This window comes from Gopherus flavomarginatus, chromosome 12, assembly GCF_025201925.1.
Source record: "Gopherus flavomarginatus isolate rGopFla2 chromosome 12, rGopFla2.mat.asm, whole genome shotgun sequence".
NCBI classification, from domain to species: domain Eukaryota; kingdom Metazoa; phylum Chordata; order Testudines; family Testudinidae; genus Gopherus; species Gopherus flavomarginatus.
In genome coordinates, this window is record NC_066628.1 from 26,888,143 (window position 1) to 26,912,784 (window position 24,642).

General features: G+C 41.3%; 1 protein-coding gene across 7 annotated transcripts in view; it reads left to right on the forward strand.

Annotated features, from left to right (window-relative positions):
- Positions 1–24,642, forward strand: part of MAP2K4 (mitogen-activated protein kinase kinase 4) — a 190,511-nt gene that overhangs the window by 89,587 nt on the left and 76,282 nt on the right. For 4 of the 7 annotated variants that reach the window (XM_050919363.1, XM_050919365.1, XM_050919366.1 and 1 more), the window contains one exon: positions 18,155–18,250. The exons of 2 other annotated variants lie outside the window; for them this stretch is intronic. In XM_050919363.1, coding sequence (XP_050775320.1) covers positions 18,155–18,250 — 96 coding nt within the window. The remainder of the gene's footprint in view (positions 1–18,154; positions 18,251–24,642) is intronic. One more of the 7 variants, XM_050919367.1, reaches the window with a different exon arrangement.

The window sequence follows — 24,642 nt, forward strand, 5'->3', positions numbered from 1 at the left end:
GAAAAATGTAATTTTACCAAAATCCATATCTTGGGGAATTACTTAGTGACTAGATCTCACTGAATTTCCAAGCAAGATAGTCAGGGATAGTTTTATGTAAAAGTTGAATGTAAGTGGAGAACAGAACTGCTTCTGACATTAAACATGATAAAATGTCACAGAAAATATTAGCTTTGTATCCTCAGATCCACCAATCTGGATTGATGGGTGACCCACCCACAACCTGTAAGTGTGGCAGAGCTCAGCTGGTGTGCAAAGATGTCCCTAATTTTTCCTCTTCAGGTTTCTTTACCAGATATCAAGAGTTTTGCCAAAGGCGAGTCTCAGAGACTGTCCCTGACGTTTCCCCAGCTGTCTATGGTGCTCCTGGACTCTTTGGTGGTGTTTATGTTTTTAATATGCTTCTGCTTTGCATGTTGCTGCACCTTCCCTTTAGCTCAGTGCTTCCCCAGAATATATTCCCTGAGGTTTGTTCCTGTCTCTGGTAGCTCCCTCTGTTTTGGAGCTTTTTGAGCAAGTTTCAGCTGAGTTAGGAAAATATTTCTGATACTCAAGTAGTCAGTGCTGGTAGGTGAAAAATTTAGAAACCTCCTGTGAAACACTTCAGCAGATCTCAGGAACATCATCCTCCCAGAACCGGGATAGAGGTGTCCAGCTCTCTTTTCTTTAAAATGCCCTACGCTTTGGGGCCATTCTCTCTGTCCCCTTTTAAGCACAAACAGACTGTGTCATTGGCTGGAGGATTCCAGAATTTTCCAGCTAGTTAGTCTCTGTCTCTGATGATTTTCCACAGGAGGCTACCTTGGAGCCTTTCCTTTTTTCAGGCCCCTCTCTCCACCCTGCTTCATAAAGTATTTAGTCTCCCCTAGTGGGTCATCTCTAGTGACTTGTCTTCACAGTGTACCTACCTCCAGTGGTCTCTGTCTTCGAGTCTATCTGGGAAATAGCGGTTCCTGTCAAGCATGGAAGAATCTTCTGCTGGAAGCAGTGATATCTTAAGTTCCATATTTATGCAAGTGACTCTGGTCACGTTGCTCTTTAGTAAGTACTACTCTGGTGATGTGGGCATTGCAGTTGTGAAGGGGGCTGGAGACCAGGATGTTCGCTAGGATAATTGGTTCTCTGGAGCATAGTGAATTTGGACTTGTTCTGGGTTAGATACAGTGTTAAACTAACAGAAGGTGAAGATGGAACGATGTGTCTGCTATGTCTGTTTGAAGGGTGGATTAGCTCATTTTTATAGATTCAGAGAGGTGTGTGACCTGCCTCATCTTCGATTGTGTTTCAGGATTGTTTCTTGCTGTGGGAGGCCTGGACAAGCTGAGAGAACATCTTTTTTTATCCTTGTGCTCTTTATCCTTGTCCTTTCTGGGTTCTCTTTTTCAAAGACAACACTCTTGTCTTTTGATTGTACTCCTTGCCCAGATCTGCAGGTCCGTCCTTCTGTACACACTGGTGGGCTGCGGCAGATGACTCCAAATGCGCTTTTCCCTCTGTGGAGAGGCCTCTCCGGTCCCTGAGATGGGTGGGAATTGTTTTTCTAACTTTTGATGAGAACGATTGCTGGATGATTGATTTGGATTGGATATTTCAGACCATCTGGCTCCCACTTTTCAAGGGCCATTCTGACTGAGGTTGTTTTCTATTTATTATGTTGCTGCTTCTCCTCCAAGTCTTGTGGATTGAGTGGTGTTCGGCTTTTTGGTTTCATGCGTCAGTGCTGGCTCAGCACAGTAATGCTGACTTCCTCGGTCTTGATGGGTTTTGCTGTATACATCCCGTTGGTCCTGATGGGTGGATCTGAAGATACAGAGAGGTTAATTTCTCACATGAAATTTAGGTTTCTGTGACTTGGATCCACCAATCCGGAGGCTGTCCCATTGTATCTGCCTCCAAAAGGGCAGAATTTGGTGTTGTCAAATTATTCTTTTACCTTTTTCTTCTTTGAACTCTGGAAATAACTTATGGGAAGCTGAGAGGAAGCGGTTAGTAGTGACCAACAGGTGCCACAAAATGTAATTGCCTATTAGTTGTATTCTGCTTGATTGACAGGTTGTGATCGGGGAACTGATCAGGCTGGATTGGTGGATTTTCAGGTAAGAAATTGTGGTTTCTTATTATGCAAATGAAGAGAAGGGTAATGAATGGGGTTTTCTGTTCTGTTGAGGCTTGTCAGGAAGGAGGAAGAATCCGTATAAATTCTGCTACTGAAACAAAGACGCCATTACAGAAATGGTGACCAAAGTTTATTCCACAGGCCAAATGTGTCCTTCAGAATTCCACAGTGTAGGGTGAAGTCACCCTTAAGTTTCATGCAGAGGAACACCATCCAAAGACCACAGTTCTCAATAAGCAGTGCTCTCCATACTGAGCTAAATGATCTGACAGAGCTGCCTGTCGGCTTTTAAAGTCTTTGTGAGCCATATCTTTACTACATATGAGGATGTCTGCAACCCAGTCCATTTTTATACAGCCTAGATGTGGTCCTCCTACTCCTGCCAGTGGGCAGAGATTAGATCCCCTCCCCCACACTCTCCATCTATGAGCTCTTCCTTGTTGAAAAAAATGGAGAACAATGTGAAAAAATAGTGTCCGAGATAACCTTGAGTTAGGAGCAGAGTTTTAGCTTCTGTGATTCTGAGGCAGAGCAGTAGCTATGTGCATTGGCTGAATGGTGCCGGAGGGAGGGGAAAGATCAGTACTAAACCAGCTGTAAGTGCTTCAGGAAGAGATTTGAGGTACACAAGGAAGCTTCCACAATGACAGCTGTGTTGTGCCTGGCTCAGTTCACCGTAATGAACCAATCATTTTCTTTAATAGTAACTAAATAGCTCAAGTTTTTGAAAGAAAGTAGATATTTTTGGGCAGTTTCAGTATGTGACCTGGGGTAAAATTTTCAAAAGCTACTTTGCTTCAGATTTTTAAAGGTATTTAGGTGCCTAATTACCTTTAAAAATATGGGCTGTAGGCATTTAGGAGCCTAACCCCAAGACTCTATGTGTGGTGATAGAGGGATCACACACTCCTCCTAGCCCACTGGGGAAGTCAGTCAGGGTATCCCTGCAGGAGTTATGCTCCATTTCAAGGGACCAGAAAGTTGAGAGAAGAGGATGTTGATTAACCAAATACCCTGTGCAATTACTCAGTGCAGAAAATGGAGGGTAACATCCATTGGAGTCAGTGGCAAAACTCTCATTGACTTAAGTGGGGCTAGAATTTCACCCTAAATATTTTTTAAATTTGGGGTAAATCTGTTAAGATCTGGAGGCGGAGTTAGACTCACTTTCAATAGGAGCCTGACTCAGAGTGACTTGGACTGAGATTACAAACTGGGATGTATTTCAAAACAAAGCCCTAACCAGTTTGGAGCTTGGCTCCCTGAACACCCCCTCCTACATGATCTCATGGGGCAACCCCACCTTAACGAAGTCAGCAGAGGAAGGGGAGGAGTCATCGCCTCTGGACCTTACTTGGTCTGACAGAACCTGGATTTTAACTTAAGGGCAGAGGGTGCAGCTCTTCTGAAATATCAGGCTCCTATTGAATGGCTGGATGCAGTCGGAGGTTACTTTTTGAAGTGTCTTGGTGTTAGTTGGGTTAATCTCCCATGGACAATTCATGCTATAGATTTCATCTTTAAAAACTCTCTTCCCCTGAATAAAGGGCCCTTGGCTGCTAGGCATAGGTGCTTCTGAGAAATCAAGTTAGTTGCTCTTGTTCTGGATGACATTGGTGTGACTGCTTTATGGGAAGGTCCAGACTGGAGGATGTCAATGTGAAGCATCTAATACAGTGGTCTCTAACCTTTTTACGCAGAAGATCACTTTCTGAATTTAAGTGCAACCTAGGATCTACCCCGCCCCTTTCCCGAGGCCCCACCCCTTCCCCAAAGCCCCCCCCCCACTTCTCTCCCGTTGCTTGCTCTCCCCCACCCTTACTCAGTTTCACCGGGCTGGGGCAGGGGGTTAGGGTTCAGGAGGGGGTGTGGGCTCTGGGCTGGGGACAAGGGGTTTGGAGTGTGGGAGGAGGCTCCGGCTGAGCCTGGGGCATGGCATTGGGGTGCAGAAGGGGGTGAAGGGTCCAAGCTCTGCAAGGGAGTTTGGGTGCGGTGGGGGGCTCCGGGCTGGGGTAGAGTGTTCGGGTGCAGGAGAGGTTGCGGTTTGCGGGCTCTGGGAGGGTGTTTGGGTGCAGGAGGGAGCTCTGGACTGGGGCAGAGTGTTGGGATGCAGGAAGGGGTGTGAGGTGCTGGCAGTGGGAGGGGGGTCAGGGCTGGGGTAGGGGATTGGGTTGTGGGAGGGGGTACAAGGTGCAGGAGGGGGTATGAGATGCTGTCTCTGGGAGGGAGCTCTGGGCTGGGGCAGAGTGTTGGGATGCAAGAACGGGTATGGGGTGCTGGCAGTGGGAGCGGGGTCAGGGCTGGGGCAAGGGATTGGGATGTGGGAGGGGGTACAGGGTGCAGGAGGGGGTATGAGATGCTGTCTCGGGGGGGCTCAGGGCTGGGGCAGGGGTTTGGGCTGCAGGAGGGGATTCGGGGTGCAGGAGGGGGTTCAGGGTGTTGGCTCTAGGAGGGGGCTCAGGGCTGGGCAGGGAGTTGGGGTGTGGACTCCCACTGGGCAGCTCAGTCAATCGTGATGGACTGGTTCATGACCACTGATCTAATGGAAGGGATTAGAGTGGAGGATTTTAGAGTGAAGATGGATGTAGTTCTTACTACTGTACATGGCTATTGGATCATGAGTAGGGCTCTGTGTCTGTCACGCAGGTCATGGATTCCTTGACTTTCCACAACCTCTGTGACTTCTGCAGCAGCCAGAGTGGCCGATCCCAAGGCCACTCAAGCAACTGGCTCCAGGCAGTTGGCGATTCCAGGCAGCTGGTGCTGCTGGCCTCAGCCCCAGAATCCCCGGCGCTCCCCCCCAGCAGCGCCCCTCCCCCCAAGATTTGGCCAGGGATATTTATAGTATAAGTCATGGACAGGTCACAGGCCATGAATTTTTTTTTATTTCCCATGACCTGTCCATGACTTTTACTAAAAATGTCCATGACTAAATTGTAGGCTTAATCATAAGCCTTACCACTTAATGAAGCCTAGAAAGAATGAGCAGTTTGTTTAGCCCCAACTGTGACCACGATTACTTGTGTCTATTTAATGAGTTTAGTATGGATATTCTGGCATAGTATGATGCTTTTTTCCTGCATAGCTGTACAGTACTTAGCACTGTCATCATGATAATATAACGCAAAGGCAGAGAAATACCATAATATGTAATCGTTTTGATGAGCTTTAAAAATACTGTATCTATTCAAGTGATTTATGTTGATGAAAAACAAAATTCATAGTATTTACATTATGCAGGGTGCAAGGTCTGTGCAGCGTTTCTGATCAGCTAATTATTCTGCCTCTTGGAAATAAAAAGTTTTGTTTAGAAAGACAGTATAATTCATCTAAATGCTACGTTGATAGCCAAGACCCTGATTCAGGAATGCACTATACATATAAAACGATGGGGTCTAAATTAGCTGTTACCACTCAAGAAAGAGATCTTGGAGTCATTGTGGATAGTTCTCAGAAAACATCCACTCAATGTGCAGCGGCAGTCAAAAAAGCAAACAGAATGCTGGTAATAATTAAGAAAGAGATAGCTAATAGGACAGAAAATATCATGTTGCCCCTATATAAATCCATGATATGTCCACATCTTAAATACTGTGTGCAGATGTGGTCACCCCATTTCAAAAAAGATGTATGGGAATTGGAAAAGGTTCAGAAAAGGGCAACAAAAATGATATGGAACGGCTTCCGTATAAGGAGAGATTAATAAGACTGGGACTTTTCAGCTTGGAAAAGAGACAGCTAAGGGGAGATATGATTGAGGTCTATAAAATCATGACTGGCGTGGAGAAAGTTGATAAGGAAGTGTTGTGTTCTCATAACACAAGAACTAGGGATCACCAAATGAAATTAATAGGCAGCAGGTTTAAAACAAATAAAAGGAAGTATTTCTTCACACAGTGCACAGTCAACCTGGATGTTGTGAAGGCCAAGTCCATAACAGGTTTAAAAAAAGAACTAGATAAATTCATGGAGGATAGGTCCATCAATGGCTGTTTGCCAGAAGCTGTGAATGAGCGACAGGGGATGGATCACTTGATGATTACCTGTTCTGTTCTTTTCTTTTCCTCTGGGGCACCTGGCACTGGCCACTGTCGGAAGAGAGGCTACTGGACTAGATGGACCTGTAGTGTGACCCGATAGGGCCATTCTTATGTTCACTTAAACACTTGCATAAGTTTATGCCATTTAAGCATGTACTTAACTTTAAGCATGTGCTTATGTTCCATTGAAGTCAATAGGATTTAAGCACAAGCTGAAGTGTTGTCTTGAATAAGGAGGCTGCCCTTGATGGGGGCCTGACAAAAAGGTAAAAGTGAGTATTATGGATGAGGTGCTTTACTTGGCTATGAGGTGTGTGAGGCAATACACAATCCTTCCATGGTCCCACTTTTTATTATAAAAAGCAACAAAGAGTCCTGTGGCACCTTATAGACTAACAGATGTATTGGAGCATGAGCTTTCGTGGGTGAATACCCACTTTGTCAGATGCATGTCATCAGACTCATGCGTTTGATGAAGTTGATATTCACCCACAAAAGCTCATGCTCCAATACAAATGTTAGTCTATAAGGTGCCACAGGACTCTTTGTTGCTTTTCATGGATCCAGACTAACATGGCTACCCCCTGATACTTTTTGTTATGGTTGCATTTATAGTTTATAAAAGGTTAATCAATGATTAATAGACATATACATGTTACAGACATTTCTAGTATGTGTAACAGATGATTATAAACATTGTTGGAAGGTGTTAGAAATGGCTATTAGCCATGATTATAAGAAATTTATTGATCTGTTGGACTCTGTAACAATCTATAATAACAATCCAGTATTCACTCTTCCTAAACTATTTATAAATGGACCCTTAAAGTAAAGTGTGGCCCCTTTCACCTTCTGTCTTCTGCATCCAAATGGGATTTAGTTCACAAGTAAAATTAATGCAGTCAACTAAGCCAAGTTCTTGTTGGTTATTGGTACACATTACACAAGATCTACAGTAATGTATGACGCAGTCCCTGCTGAAGACAGACGCAAATAGAACAAATACAGGAAGGATTCTTTGACTGGCGCGGTGGTGTATGGAATGATTACACAGCATCAGTCTGCACTACACCTGGCTCTCATTATAATACTGTAATTTGAACTGAATAGCTCATTGATCAAATTTAGTAGCATACTTTTGAATGCAGTGATTTAGGTTTTGGTACAGCCTTTCTGGCATAGGTTATTATTCCTGCAGCGTACTGGTATTTTTGTAGCAGATTCACACTGCACAGTTTATCCTTGTGTACTAGGATATGAGTAGATGTAAGGACTGTGCCTTTGTTACTATTCTTCAGTGTATTCTTTCTTGAGCATAGACTCAATGAGCACTTTTACACAGATAGCTAGCACACATCCATCTCTTTGGCCCCTCTGTCACTAGGTTGTCTGAGCATGTACCATTACAGGCTAGTTTGAAAAGCTGTCAGGATTAAGTGACTTCTTGTAAAAGTCATGAGCCCACCTTCTGAAGTACCTGTTGGACTGTCAATCTGTTTTATTTGCTGCTCATCATCGCAGAATCTGAGCATCTGGTCGCTGATTTTTCCTTGCACTGGCTCAGCCTGTCGTAGGCTTCTGGCAGTGCAGTGGGAGCTGAGAGGACTCACCAAGAGGCTTTGCAGCTGGCTGCCCAGTGGAACAATAGGCTCGTGTTGTACAGTGAGCCTCCTCTGCTGATACAAGATTAGAGGCATAGAGTTTAAGGCCAGAATCCTTCATGAGCAAATTCAGATCCTCTTACATGTGTGACTCTGCACCTTCCTTTTTGAGCAGTTTAAGGAGGTACCAAGGATGTTGTTGTTAAGGTGAAAAGGGCTTTTGTGGCTAGGGCCAGAATCTCGTGAATCTAGTGCCCCAAAGCTCTTAGATAGCTTCTTGTGCATTCTTCCTGGCTTTTTATTAACTGGTTGCCAGCTGCTTTATAAGTGAGATACTTACATCTAGGTGAATAAATCTTCCTGGGTAAATTATTAGACAAATTTCATCTCTCTTTGCAAATTTTCCAAGAACAAAAGTGAAATGTTCTTAAATTTCCATGTTCAAAATTATTTCCCCAAAATTACCTGTGAATAATTCTGAGTCTGTTGCTTGTCTGTAACAGTTTATCACATGTACTTGATATTCAAGCACACTTAATTGGATGCTCTTAACTGGGCATAGGTCATATGATACTTTTCTGTTCCCTGATGGGGTGAGCAGAGCTCACAGTAGTTTTTGGGTCAGTAGGCTCTTTCTTTTCCATTCTTCATCACTAATATCTTTCTTGATAAATTGTTGGATTGTGTCTGGATATTTGCATCTCTTCAGAATATGACAGTTCAATTGTCCAAAGATATCTGTGGCTGAAGATTATGAAGAGCTGGTGTGGTTTGCAAAGCATCTTTGTTTAGTGTCTTTGGCCTGGTGAAGGGGACCTCCTCTTTGAAGGAGATATTGCTGAGATCATCTTTGGAGTCTGGATTGCAGGTGCTACCTGAAGTTGTTTCTAGCTGCTGTTTTTGTTTCTCCTACTGAGTTTTAGGGTTCTCCCTAACATGGCAGTTTTACAGCACAGAGATTCTGCACTGATTGTATTTGTAGGTAGGTAGAGATGGCGGGGGAGAGAGGTTGTTTGATAGCTTTGTATTTTTTAAGTTATTCTGCACCCTGATTAACGTCTTTGCCTAGTCTCTGATTTGTTTTCACTGTAAGTCTCTGTGCCCTCTACTGAGCAGCTCTTTGATGTCTGCCACGCCTTAGTGCAGTGGTTCTCAGACTTTTGTACTGGTGACCCCTTTCACATAGCAAGCCTCTGAGTGTGACCCTCCCCTTTTAAATTAAAAACACTTTAAAATATATTTAACACCATTATAAATTCTGGAGGCAAAGCAGGGTTCGAGATGGAGGCTGACAGCTCGCAACCCCCCATGTAATAACCTTGTAACTCCCGAGGGGTCCCGACCCCCAGTTTGAGAACCCCTGCCATAGTGAATTGCTGCAGAAATCCCTAAGGCTCCAGCAGCAATAGTGATATGAGAGGACTGTTTTCTGCTTTCTCACTGGTTTTGGCATACAAGTATCACAAAGCACTAAGCTGCCAGGACCTCTGGTCTTTCTTCTCTGATACCAGTAGTTCTATCACTTGTGAGACGTTCAGCTGCAGCTTCAGTTCACTCCAGTGGGATTTGTGGATGCTTGTCACTCCTGAAAATGTGGACACTTATATTCAGATGCCTAAATCTAATGTAATATGATAGCAGGTACCTATCTGGCTCCCATCACCGTAGTATCTGAGTGCTTCATACTGTTTTTAATGTATTTATCCTCACAAACTCTTGTCAGATAGGGAAATGCTGTTTATCCCATTTTACAGAAGGGACTAAGTGACCTCTGAGGAAACACAGGAAGTCTGTAGCATAGAAAGGATTTGAAACTAGATCTCCAGAGTTCCAGGCTCGTGCCCTAACTACTGGCCTATCAGAGCCTGACTTTAATTACTTGGTTTTGGAAGAGTTGGCCCACCTCTGCAGTAGTTAGGAGCCCACTCTGCGTCACAGTGGTCAGAGCCTGGATAGTTCAGTGGTGGACCTTTGAATTAGCAATTATTACCATAAAAAGTAGTACCTGCTTTTGGGCTGTGGAATGTCAAACTGAGTGCCAGTTCTGTCCTAGGAATTGAGGCCTCTGACTTTTCCGGAGGGTGAAAGAGCATGAAGAACTGAGCAGTCAGTGAGTCATGGAAAATGAGAATTCCCTTACTTGCTGTAAGAATCAAGGAGGTGCATCAGACTTGGAGCAAAGTCTGTCTGTTGAATCTCATTACCTCTGTGTGGTTCAGCTGCAGTGAGTTACAAGTTAGGGCAATTAAGTATGTGGAGAATGGAAAAGTAGAAGCTGGTTGTGTCCTTGATAGTGGAAGGAAACAGAGGTTCACTGGTGCTATCAGTCATAGGGAAGGCCAGCTAGCAGTTAGATATGTGGGTACAGTCATCTCCAGCAGGCTGAGAGAGACCTGGAAAATGGTAGTTAATTGTCAAAAGCTGTTAGCTAAAAGCCTGGCATGGACTTCTGCACACCGTCTCCTTGAGCCATCAGTTGCTGGCATATTGGAGGGATTGTAATGGCTTCATAATCATAGGTCATTCTGGAAGGGAGATAGGCAGGACTGCTACTCCCCACTTTATCCAAAAGCCTGTTTTCAATAGTATATTTAAGATTCATAGATTCCAAACCCAGAAGGGACTATTGTGATCAACCAGTCTGACCTGCTGTATAACACAGGTCAGAGACCTGCCCCAAAATAATTTCTAGAGCAAATTTTTTAGAAAAACATCCAGTTTTGATTGAAAAATTGCGAGTGATGGAGAATCCACCATGACCCTTGGTAAATTATTCCAATGAATAATTACCCTCACTGTTAAACATGTTATGCCTTATTTTCTGTCTGAATTTGTCTAGCTTCAGCTTCCAGACATTGGATCATGTTATGTCTTTCTCTGCTAGATTGAAGAGCCCGTTATTAAATATATGATCTCCCTGAAGGCACTTACAGACTATAATTAAGTCACCGCTTAACCCTCTCTGTGTTAAACTAAATAGTCTGTCACTACAGAGCGTGTTTTCTAATCCTTTAATCATTCTCATGGCTATTCTGGGAACCCTCTCCAGTTTATCAACATCTTTCTTGAATTGTGGGCACCAGAATTGGACATAGTATTTCAGCAGCGGTCACACTGGTGCCAAGTACAGAGGTAGAATAACCTCTCTACTTCTGCTTGAGATTCCCCAACTTATGCATCCCAGGATCGTATTGGCTCTCTTGGCCACAGTGTCACACTGTGAGCTTATGTTCAGCTGATTATCCACCATGACCCTTAAATCTTTTTGAGAGTCACAGCTTCCCAGGATAGAGTCTCCCATCTGTAAGTATGGCTCACATTCTTTGTTCCTAAATGTATACAGTTACATTTAAACAGATTAAAACACATTATTTGCTTGCTCCCAGCTGACCGGCCTGTCCAGATCACTCTGACCTGTCTTTTTCATTATTCACCACTCCCCCAATTTTTGTGTCATCAGCAAACTTTATTAGTGCTGATTTTATGTTTTCTTCCAGGGTATTGATAAAAATGTTAAATAGTGTAGGGCCAAGAAATGATCCCTGTGGGATCCTACTGGAAACACACCCACTCAGTGATGATTCCCCATTTACACTTACACTTCTAGACCTATCAGTTATAGCCAGTTTTTAGTCCATGTCATGTGTGCCATGTTGATTTTACATTGTTCTAGTTTTTTTAATCAAAATGTCATGTGTACCTAGCAAATGCCTTACAGAAGTCTAGTATATCATGTCAGCACTAATACCTTTAACAGCCAAACTTGTAATGTCACCAATAAAAGATATCAGGTTAATATTACAGTATGTATTTTCCATAAAATATTTCTGTTCTCCATATTGATTGGCATGAATTACATTACCCTGCTTTCATTCTTTATTAATCAAGTTCCGTATCAGTAACTCCTTTATATTGTCTGGGATTGATGTCAGACTGACAGGCCTGTAATTAACCAGGTCACTCCATTTACCCTTTTAAAATATTGGCATAATATATTTTCCCATTCCAATAGATTAATGAAGGTCTTGGGTATGTCTAAGAGAGTTCTCTTGAGGCATGCAGGTTGTTTAAAGACTAGTAAACCATATTGCTTCCTCTGTGTAAAATAATGCTCTGTATATGTAATGTGTGTACAGAAATTGAGCATTTAAATACTAAGTTGATGCGGCAATCCTGGAATAGATTAGCTAGACGGAAGATTTCCAAAAGGAATTCAGTGTGAGTTTGTAGGCCAACAGCATAAATATGGTTGGAGTACATGATGAGAAGAAAGAGGGCAGAGAGAGGTGGAATTGTTTCTGTGCATCCTCCCCTTCATCAGAATTACTTGAAATGGCCCACAGTTGGGCATGTGATGCTTCTCTTAGAAGTATGTTTAGAGGCAAATCGCCAATAACATTCCCTTTTAGTGCCTGCTTTCTCTCTGTGTGGCTTACTCTTTCCTCTTATCTAATAATATGGCTTTCAATATGACTTGTGCCTGAAAAGGGGGATAGAATGAGGGAGATTCTGTTGTCAGAGTGTGTGTAATATAGTGATAGAGACTAACTGAGAAATGTCTGTTCCTTTTATAAGCCCTCTTGGATGACAGGATGGTTAGGGAAACCTTGGCCTAGCACATAAGGACTTTGAAAGATAGAATGCTTGGTGCATCATATGTGAGCTACCTTTTTGCATTTTTATTTGAAGATAATTTAAGACTTTAGAAGGACTGAAACTTTTGTTTTTAAAGTAGTTTTTAAAATATGTATCTGCTTGGTGTACCTGTTTGCCTTTATGTACAAAGAGTGTGCACATAGTCTGGTTAGATCAGTAGTCACAACCCTCTAACATTATTAGGTTGTCGGGTTTTCAGAGCTAAAGCGCTTTCCTAACCCACCATAGATACGGTTAAAAGGAAAATATACTTTTGCTTTTAGCATTCAATCATGATTCTTAAAGGGACACCCCCAACTTGACACTTACTAAAGAATTAGTTACAAGTAATTTGAGGTTCTTCATCAGTCCATGTGTCTCCTACCTGTTTTTGTGATAATACAAACAGTGTTCACTGATTTTTTTTTAAAAATTGTCTTCGTCTCTTGCTGTGTGAAAGACCTGCACGAATGGAGGAAATGACCATATGGGATGGGACAACACTGAAGACCATGTGCTAGCAAAAGCACACAGGGCAGGCTTTGTAAAAGTACTTAGCATTAACCTATCTTTGCTCCTATTGCCTTCATTAATTTTTGTAAATCTCCATAAAAAAACTGGGGGAGGACAGTGAAAAAATGATATTAATCATAAATACAGTAATTCATGGGTTGTAGTCAGGAGCAAATAGTGAAACTGGTCAGATACGTTACTTTCTTAAAAAAAAATAAATCCATTAAACAGTGCTGTAACAGCCAGCCTAGCAGAGAAGCTCAACCCCCCACCCCTTAGCCCGTCTTCTGCTATCGTGAATCTTTTATCATGAGAACACATTTTGCTCAAAGAGAGAGCTTCCATGTAAATAACACCTGCTGCTTTCCCTTCTGCTACCAAGTGTGTATTTCTAGTCAAAACAGAAATCACAGTCACCTGATGTACATCCAGGACACCACAGTGACATTACTGTTACCTGATGTGAATGGGTGCCTTCTGCCATTCCAAGATTAATCCTTCCCTGACAGCCAGTAGACACACAATGCGTTCTTTGTAGTAAAAAAACTCTGTGTGAGCGCCTATGATTGTGGGAAGCCTCCTGGCTTGTTACTGATTATTTGTGACTTTCTGAGCACTAAGTGTGCTTGGTGCTGTGAAGGGACAAGAAGATATTACTTCTGTTGTAAGGTGTTTTTACAACCTAGCTGTAAGATTGAAGTCCACATCTACTGTAGATAAGGACCGATGCATTCAATGGTAATGGCTCTCCTATTTCCTGCTGCCATTTTCTGTGCCAATTTCCCTCAGAACCAAAGAAAACATATCTCTTGAGACACCCTCAAATACAAACTCTCACTCCTTTCTGTATATTTTATCTATTGGTGCTGCAGTGACACCGAAGATCACTATAACTGGAAGATTAGAGAGAAAATATGTAATGTCTGAACATAGCTTTCTCTTCATTGTTTGTTATTTAAATAAAATTTTAATCCACTTTATTTAATGACAGTATATTTTAACTGTATTCAACTTTTTTGAAGTTGGGAAGCTGCTACAAGTCATTCTAAAAGTGATGCTTCACACCTAGCAGCGAAAATATGAGGCATTTTTCTCTTTGAGCCTTCATTGCTGATATTGTTTGGAACAGACAGTATGAGTCTGGAGCGTCCACTTTCAGAAGTGTTGGTGTTTTTATGTTCAAGGACTATGTGCCTACTCTGAATCCAGTGGCTCCTACTTTGTCAAAATATATAACAATAGTGGATGGGTCTATGTTCTCTCTTTTCTATTAAAAATATTGCTTGAATACTGATGTTTAAAAAGTAACACAGTACTAGCATTGGTTAGTATTATACAGTACTAGCAGTGCACTTTGTTTTTGACCAGGTGTACTCTCTGCCTACTATTGCTGGGTCTCACTTGATTCATTTTTTGCTGTTTTTGTGACATGGAGAAATGTCTGAGAGGGATTACACAGAGGCCTCCAAAATCATTATATTTATGATTTAGGATGGTCTTATACCCAGGACTCCAGATATGAAGGCTAGTGAATCATGATCTGAAAAAAGGAGTAAACCATGAGGTGGCAAAATTTGCAGATGATACAAAATTACTCGTGATAGTTAAATCCAAAACAGACTGTGAAGAGTTACAAAGGGATCTCACAAGACTGAGTGAGTGGGCAACAAAATGGCAGATGAAATTCAGTGTTGATAAATGCAAAGTAATGCACATAATCTCAACTACACATATAAAATGATGGGATCTAAATTAGCTGTTACCACTCAAAAAAGGGATCTTTGAGTCATTGTGGATAGTTCTCTGAAAATATCCACTCAATGTACAGCGGCAGTCAAAGAAGCTAATAGAATGTTGGGAATCATTAAGAAAGGGATAAATAATAAGACAGAAAGTATAATATTGCCTCTATATAAATGCATGGTATGCCTACATCTTGAATTCTGCATGCAGATGCTGTCACCCCATCTCAGAAAAGATATATTGGAATTGGAAGAGGTTCAGAAAAGGACAACAAAAATAATAGGGGCATGGAACAGCTTCCATATAAAGAGAGATTAATAAGACTGGGCTTTTCCAGCTTGGAAAAGAGACGACTAAGGGGGGATATGTTAGAGATCTATAAAATCATGACTGGTGTGGAGAAATTAAATAAGGAAGTGTTAGTTACTCCTTCACATAACACAAGAACTAGGGATCACCAAATGAAATTAATAGGTAGCATGTTTAAAACAAACAAAAGGAAGTATTTCTTCATAAAATGCATAGTCAACCTGTGGAACTCTTTGCCAGAGGATGTTGTGAAAGCCAAGACTATAACAGGGTTCAAAAAAGAATTAGATAAATTCATGGAAGATAGGTCCATCAATGGCTTTTAGCCAAGATGGGCAGGGATGGTGTCCCCAGCCTCTGTTTGCCAGAAGCTGGGAATGGGCGACAGGGGATGGCTCACAGGGGATGATAATTACCTGTTCTGTTCATTCCCTCTGAAGCACCTGGTATTGGCCACTGTCTTAAACCGGCTACTGGGATAGATGGACCTTTGGTCTGACCCTGCCTCCCAAAACCCCAGTAAATGTTTAGCTCTGTTAACTTTTCTAACAATTAAAGTTTGTCATTGATAGTCTGATATTCAGGCTCCTGCTGAATTTAATCAAAACAGAAACCAAGTACTGTGTTCTTTAAGTATTAAAGTCATCTCATTGTCAGATGAGCAGCAGTTTGTATTTTGTTTGGTCACTAGAGCTGTTTTGAATGCTCTGGTCCACTGGTTCAAAACTGACAGTTATTTCCTCTGAAATCACGCCTTTGTCTTTTGCCAAGCACCATGAAATGGACAACAAGAAATGGAAAAGATGCAAATTCAAAGAACTGTGGCTCACCCTTCCAGGCCACCAATGTCAGATTTTTTTCATCTTTGCTGATGTTATCTTTTCACCTTGTAGTCTGGGAAGTTGAAATAATATGGGCTGAATGGATGAGATGCATCAGAAAAATCTGCAGTGGTATCAGAATCCATCAAGAAGATCCCATGCAGAGGAGCTATTCTGTCATAGTAACACTGCATGCTCTGCATCAAGCTTTTGTGTAATTGGATGAGTTGTTTGTTTTTTGGCCTGCATGATTAAATTATTCTAGCCACTCCACTCATTGGAGAAGTAGACTTCAGAACGGGACTAAAATTAATTAGGTTCCTTATGTATTGTGATTAGGTGACTGCAGCCCTCTGCTGTGAATCTCAGATGGATGGAATTGTGCCCCACCATCAAGGCTTTGCATGTTGGGAGGCCTCAAATTAAAGGAGAGTCAGATGACCCAATCAGAATTCCAGTGGATCTCGTGAATTATTGGCAGTCCTGGGAAGTTCTTTCCTTGAGCTAGGCCTGATTCCCTCCTTTGTGGAACACCTAGAATATTTGGAGTAGAGCTGGACAGACCATTTCTCCTTCACGCTTGGTCTCAGTGATACCTTGGCTGGCAAGCAGACACAGTCAATTAGAGATGAATAAAGTCCACCAGAATAGTTTCTGATTACCAGGTTAGGACAGATTGGTTACGGGTAATAGCCATCTTCCAGGAGGTTGTAGGCTCCTGTGTAATCCGGTGGGCATATGCATTCTCTCTGATTTTCCAAACAGCTATCTCTCTATGATGTTCCAAACAGGTATTTCTCCCTTTTTATCATAATAATTTTCATTTCCCTGTAGATTAAAGAAGGTAAAATGATTCTCTGGCAGTGATTGGCCTTGCTCCAGGAGAGCTTCCATAGCTGTTCAGACAAAGTACTTTGAAGAGCTGAAATAGTCAGGGCAGACACAACCATTTTAAATGGACCCAACATTTAAAGTCTGTCACAATAGCACTAGACTTAGGGGACTATAGACCATTGATACATTTGATGGTCAATCACCTTCTCAATCCCATGACATATTTGAGGGTTGCCTTCAAAATACATGTCATGTTTGATGTTGTACTAGGATCTTCCAGTTAATCTTGCTGTGGCCTCACTTGTGGTCACTGAAGTAGTTGTGATAAATGCAGCCTTCTGGATAGGCAATCCCTCTTTTCTCTCCTAGCTGGATGACTCCCTTACTTCAGACCTACCTACTCTTCTGCAGCAAATACCAATGTGTTACTTTCAGGATCATGTTTTCCTCCCAAGTCGCACTGAATTTCAGAATTAGCCAAGAAGTGTCATTACCTAAACTTCTTCGACACCCTGCTCAAACGGAGAAACCAATGCAACCTGGAGCTTTTAGGTTCCCTAGCACTTAGCTTGAGTCCCTGAAAGAACTTTTTTTGTTAAGAGTGTAAGAAAAGTCACAAGGGCTACGTTAGCAAAATGGCTTTAAGAGCAATTGTAACAGATAAACTTAGTTTTAGGGCATTTGCAGATGATGAGCTGAGCAAAGGCATGCATTTGTTTCTGAACATTGTTGGTCATTGCTTTATTTGTATGTACAGGTATTTGAGCGATCATTTCCTGTCTGTCCTCCGCATAGCCCTTAGTAAGGCGTACAACCCATCAGTGCTAAATGCGTGGATCCTAGTCATGGGAAAGGGAAATTTCTTACCTGGAATGCTTGTGAGAGGCTCTAATCTAGAACCTGATCACACAGTGTACAGTAATAGTTAGCCTTGAGCTCTTCCGTTAGCTTCAGAGATCTATCTGGAAATAAAAGGGAAGGATATAGTGTGCCCAAGGCATAAAAAAGTATTCAGTAGTGGATGGGCTGATTCACCTAGACTGACAGGTCTAAATGGGAATGGCCACCACTCCTAGATTGGTGGATCCAAGACACACTAGTTTTTGTGGTAAGAAATTCTCCTTTATCAGAGCCAAGAGGAAGCTATGTGATGGTGATCAATGTGGTGAATCTATGCAGTCTGAGTGTTATTATTAATCAGTTATTTTGTTAGTAAAATGTATTCCAATGATTGGTATTTTTAACATTACAACTGAAAATAATATTTCCATTGTTTTAAGAAAATAAAAGGCATACAATATAATGCATTAACAGTAACAGTGCAGCTCAAAGATCCTCAAATGCGAGAACTGCTTTGCTCCATTTGAAGAGAGATGTATTAGTTAGGCTTAATGGGGAAGAAAAATATAACATGCACTAATTTCTTATGCTAGCCATGCCAAAGGCAGTATGTCTAGATGAGTATATGTTTTACGTTATTGTGTCATGTGATAACAGCACCATGTTTTCCTGTCATTTTCACAACTCTTTTCCTGGCTGAAGTGATACACAAGCAACACTGGGTAGTAATCACATTGTCCCGTTCACTTTCAAAAGGAGAGAAGCGGACCTCATCCAGAAACTTTCCAGCAGGCTACAGTAAGCTTAACTGTCTGTTAGCCATTGTCAAATATTTTCCATGTCAGCAAAAATGGCATCTATAAAGTATTGAAATTTGTCTCAGCAATACCATGCCATTCCATAAGTTATTTCTATGTAATGATATTATCACATTTCAGTATCATTTTTTAAATATATATATTTATTCTCTTTATTCTTATGTTGATTCTTAATGATGCGTTATGTCTCTGTTTTCTGTTCTCTCACTGATAGCTGGCAGTGGCTCGGGAGGAAGGGTTATTAAATTAGCTAGCTCTAACATTTTCATATTACTTTAAAATGCTTTAATCCAACACAAGTCTAGATGGTGAATCCTTGGTAGACTGGGCAAGTGTATTACTGTCTGGCTGCATGTTTCACTCCAAACAAAAATGAGTTTGGTGTTCTGGGGATCAGTACATAAGGCCAGATTCTAGTGTGAGTTACACCACTGTGAATCAGGAGGACTCAATTGTCTTGGGGATGGTAATTCGGAATCTGAGTTACACTGGTGTAAACTGAGGGAAGAATCTGTCTAGTTAATGAAATAAACTCCAAACAAAATGTTGGAGCTTCTGAAGGCCCGATTTAAGCCCCATTTAAGTCAGTGGGAGTCTTTTTGTGGATTTGAATGGGTGTTGCATTGGACTGCAAGAGCTGTGATACTTTCTGTACAGTTTTCCATGCATTGCTGAGATCTGTACTTTGAGTAATGTTGATGGAGCATAGAAAGCCAAAACAGGCCTCAGTTGAGCTTCTGCCATTTCTTCAAGATGAAAGTGAGGGACCTGGCCTTTGTTTTTTTTTTTTCTTTGAGTTTTACTGGCTGAGGGATGCTGAATGGAATTAATTCCTTCTTTTAAAACTTTTGCTGAATCTCTTCAGCGGTGATTGGTTCTAGACACATGGCATCAAATAGAATGTGAGAATAAATAGGAGAAAGACTTACAAATGAGCAAGTAGAAGCAAAACCACTACATTCTGTGTCCTCTGCCTGGGGCAGAAATTCCTACTAACTTGTTTGCTTGCTCAGTGCAAGGAAGATATTGTTCTCAGGACTCTGTTTAAACCTCACAAGGGAACTGACATTTTCAGGCCACTTGAAATAACTCTACAGCTTTGCTATTGGAGGTTTTACCATGCCATGAAATACAAAACATGGCTACTATTTTATTAATGTTAGTTAGCCCCCAGGGTGTACAGATTGCTCAGCAAAGAAAGCTACATTTAAACAGCAAGCCTACAGAAATGCCACGCTAGCTAATGGACTCAGTGCAAATTGATCAGCCAGAATCATAAACCTGCTTTTACTTAAGAATTGTGAACAGTACTGGTGCCTTGATTTTACTTTTGGTCACTAATTTGGTTTATCAGCACATTGTCCATAAATCGGCTTCTGAAATGCCATTGTGAACAGCATCTTTTTACCAGGTTTGCGGAGAAGTAGAATGTGTGTATTTCTACTAACCTCTGTGCAGTTAGTAACTTCCTTCAGAAATCCTGAATTAGACCAATTTGTGACATAATTTATCTGTCAAGCTCTTTAAAATAATGAAACACAGTCTTATAAAATTATAGAACCATAGGGTTAGAAGGATTGGCAAGAGTCATCTAGCCCAGTGGTTCACGAAGTTATTTGATCGCGCCGCCCTTCTTTGTGTCTGTAGTAGTTTATGCCTCCCCCTAGACACCCAACCAGTAGCCGCTGCTCTCCAGCCACCCAGCTCTGAAGGCTGAGTGGCACCAGCAGCAGTGCAGAAGTAAGGGCGGCATGGTATGGTGTTGCCACCCTTACTTCTCTGCCGCTGTTGGCAGCAGTGCTGCCTTCAGAGCTGGTCGGCTGGAGATCAGTGGCTGCTGGCTGGACAGCCAGCTCTGAAAGCAGTGCCTCCAGGACTAAGGGTGTCAATACCATACAACTCTCCAGCTACCCAGCTCTGAATCTGTGCAGCAAGCTTTTTCTTCCCCTTAAAGCTTCTCTCAGAATACATTCCATGCAGAATACATTTCATGCCCCCCAGTTTGAGAACGTCTGATCTAATCTCACCCCCCTCCAAGGTGCAGGATTTGTTGTGTCTAAACCATCCAAGATGGATGGCTATCCAACCTCCTTTTGAAAACTTCCAGTGAAGGAGCTTCCATGACCTCCCTAGGCAGTTTTTTCCATTGTCCTACTGTTCTTACAGTTAGGAAATTTTTCCTGAGATTTAATCTAAATCTGCCATGCTGTAGTTTGAACCCATTGCCTCTTGTCCTACCCTCTGTGGTAGGAGAGAACAACTTTTCTACTTTTTAATGGCAGCTTTTCTAGTATTTAAAGACCACTATCATGTGCCCTCTTAATCTCCTCTTTTCCAAACTAAACACACCCAATTCCTTCAGCCTTTGCTCATATGGCTTATATTCCATCCCTTTGATCATCTTTGGCACTCACGTCTGCATCCTTCCCAGTTTCTCTATATCCTTTCTATACATTGGTGATCAAAAGTGGACACAGTACTTCAGCTGAGGCCTAACCAGTGATGAATGGAGCTGTACTGTCACCTTCCGTGACTTACATGCTATGCCTCTGCTAATGCAACCTAAAATTGCATTTCCTTTTTTGCAGCAGCATCACATTGTTGACCCACGTTGAGGTTGTGATCCACCGCAACAGCCAGACCCTTCTCAGCAGAACTCCTGCCAAGCCAGTTATCCTTCATTCTGTATTTGTCTAACTGATTTTTCTTCCCTAAGTGTAACACCCTACATTTGTTTTTGTTGAATTTCCTTTTCTTGTCTATAGCCCAGTTCTTCAATTTATCAAGATCTCTTTGAAAACTAGCTCTATCCTCCAAAGTGTTTGCAACCCCTTTGACCCTCAGCTTTGTGTCATCTACAGATTTGATCAATATGCTCTCTCTTCCTACATCCAGGTCATTAATAAAGACATTAAAAAACACCGGACCCAGAACAGATGCCTATGGAACCTCATTTGAGACCTCCCTCCAATCTGACATCATTCCTTTAATAGTTACTCTTTGTTTGTAGTTGTTTAACCAATTATGTATCCATTTAATGGTAGTTCTGTGAAGCCCACATTTCTCCAGCTTACTTATCAGAATGTCATGTGGAACTGTGTCAAAAGCCTTGCTGAAGTCCAGATATATTATGTTTACCACATTCCCCCTATCCACCAAACCAGTTACCCTATCAAAGAAGAAATCAAGCTGGTTCTTAGTAAATCTATGCTGACTGCTAGTGATCACCCCTTCATCCCCCAGGTATTCACAAATTGAATATTTTATACATTGCTCTAGTAGCTTCATAGTTGTAGAGGTCAAGCTGACTGGTATGTAGTTCCCTGGGTCTTCTTTTCCCCGCTTTTTAAAGATGGGCACCACATTAGCTCTTCCACAGTCTTCCGTGACCTCTCCTGTCATCCACGAGTGTGCAAATATTATTGTCAGTGGCTCCAAGTTTTCTTCAGTTAAAATGATCAGCAGCTTGGGGGGAATAGCATCAGGCGCCACTGACTTGAATTCATTCAGATTAGTCAGAATATCTCTGACACATTCTTTACTTACCCTGGTCTGCATCCCTTCCCTTTTATTGTCTATGGGAACTTCACTAGTTGTCCGGTCACATGTGATTTTTTTGAGAAGACTGAAGCAAATTAGGCATTGAGCAGCTCTGCCTTTCTATCATCTTCCATTACCAGCTCACCTTCTCCATTGAACACTATCCTTGGTCTTTCTTTTCTGTCTGACGTATTTGTAGAACCCCTTCTTGTTGTCTCTAACATTTCTTGCCAGTTATATGCTCCCACCATAACATTTCATCCCTTCCCTCTTAGGTTTCTTTGCTCTGATACCCACAGCAACAGAAAGGAGCTCACTGAAGATTCACATGCTTGCATATGCCACCTTTCTGGCCTGGCCTTGCTCCATTATGTAGGACCTTAGTGCTGTCACATAATCTTCAGGTTTGCCTGAAATTACTCCACCACCTCTCTGTTTATTTCTCAGAGGACTTCTCGCCAATGCCAAAGAAATGCTTGTTTTTAAAAGTTTCAGCATTCCTACTGCTAAGATACTAATGGTAGAGCTTAATTACCGCAATACAATGAATTTATGCCTGTCCAAAAACATGCAAATATTTTTCTTAGGGCTGTCAAGTGATTAAAAAATTAATCATGATTAATAACATTGTGTGATTAATCATGCAGTTAAACAATAATAGAATACCATTAATTTAAATATTTTTGGATGTTTTCCACTTTTTCAAAGAGATTGATTTCAATTACAATGCAGAATACAAAGTGTACAACGCTCACTTTATTTTTGATTACAAATATTTGCTCTGTAAAAAAGAATCAAAAGAAATAGTATGTCAGTTCACCTAATACAAGTACTGTAGTGCAATCTCTTTATCATGAATGTTGAACTTGAAATGTAGAATTATGTACAAAAAAAAATCCATTCAAAAATAAAACAATATGAAACTTTAGAGCCTACAAGTCCACTCAGTCCCACTTCTTATTCAGCCAGTCGCTCAGACAAACAAATTTGTTTACATTTGCAGGAGATAATGCTGCCTGCTTCTTGTTTACATCACCTGAAAGTGAGAACAGGAGTTCACATCATTATTGTTGCCGGTACTGCAAGATATTTATGTGCCAGTTGCGCTAAAGATTCATATGTCCCTTCGTGCTTCGACCACCATTCCAGGGGACATGTGTCCATTCTGATGACGAGTTCTGCTTGATAACGATCCAAAGCAGTGTGGACTGACATGTTCATTTTCATGGTCTGAGTCAGATGTCAGATAGCAGCAGAAGATTGATTTTCTTTTTTGGTGGTTTGGGTTCTGTAGTTTCAGCATTGAACTGTTGCTCTTTTAAGACTTCTGAAAGTATGCCCCAGACCTTGTCCCTTTCAGATTTTGAAGGCACTTTAGATGCTTAAACCTTGTGTTGAGTGCTGTAGCTATCTTTAGAAATCACACATAGTACCTTCTTTGCGTTTTGTCAAATCTACATTGAAAGTTTTCTTAAAATGAACAACAGGTGCTAGGTCATCAGCCGAGACTGCCATAACACAGAGCAGGAGACATACAATTCTCCCCCAAGGAGTTGAGTCACAAATTTAATTAACACATTTTTTTTTTAAATGAACATCATCAGCATGGAAACATGTTCTCTGGAATGGTGGCCAAAGGCTGAAGAGGCATATGAATGTTTACTTTATCTGGCATGTAAATACCTTTTAACGCTGGCTACAAACGTGCCATATGAATGCCTGTTCTCACTTTCAGGTGACATTGTAAATAAGAAGCGGTCAGCATTATCTCCTGTAAATGTGAACAAACTTGTTTGTCTTAGCGATTGACTGAAAAGAAGAAGTAGGACTGAGTGGACTTATAGGCTCTAAGGTTTTACATCTTTTTGTTTTTTAGGGCAGTTATATAACAGAAAATAATCTACATTTGTAAATTGCACTTTCATGATAAAGAGATTGCACTACAGTACTTGTATGAGGTGAACTGCAAAATACTATTTTTATCATTTTTACAGTGCAAATATTTGTAATAATAATAATATAAAGTGAGCACTGCACACTTTGTATTCTGTGTTGTTATTAAAATCAATATATTTGAAAATATAGACAAATATCCAAAAATATTTAATACATTTCAATTGGTATTCTATTATTGTTTAGCAGTGTAATTAAAACTGTGATTAATCACAATTAATTTTTTTTAGTTAATTGAGTGAGTTAACTGTAATTAATTGATAGCCCTAGTGTTTATGGTTATTTTTCAGTAGAGTTGTAGAATCTTGTAGTCTTATTAGATTTGCCAAGCTTCCTGTGTGGATCTAGCTCACCAAGCTAACAATTAGCAAACTTCATGTCCTGAATTTGTATGACACTGTCCTTGGCCCTGAACAGTGGTGCCTGGCTCCAGCAGTCCTTGTGGCTAATGCCAAGCTGGATCCATGAACATTTTTTCCTTCTGTCAAAGGCAACTGTTGCGAAGAATAAATGCCTTGCTTGGTGTTCCTAATCCCTGGAATATAACTGCTGTGACAAAGCAAAGTAACCATTTGGAGAAAGGTCTGTAAGTTGGCATCTTACAAATGCAATGCTCCATATAGCACTAGCTGTCTTATCTGTTCAAGCCCATGGGACTCCCAAGCCTCTGATAGTTTTGGATTAACATTCTAGACAGGGATTTTCAAAGGCACTAAAGCCCAAATTCCAGTGAATTCAATGAGAACTGAACTCCAAGGGCCCCTTTAAAAATCCCATCCATAATTATTTGAGGCTGAGAATGTTACTCTAACTCCTTGTGTGTGGGTATTAAAAGTGATAGTACTAATAAATCTTAAAATCCCCCACTCCACCCCCCGA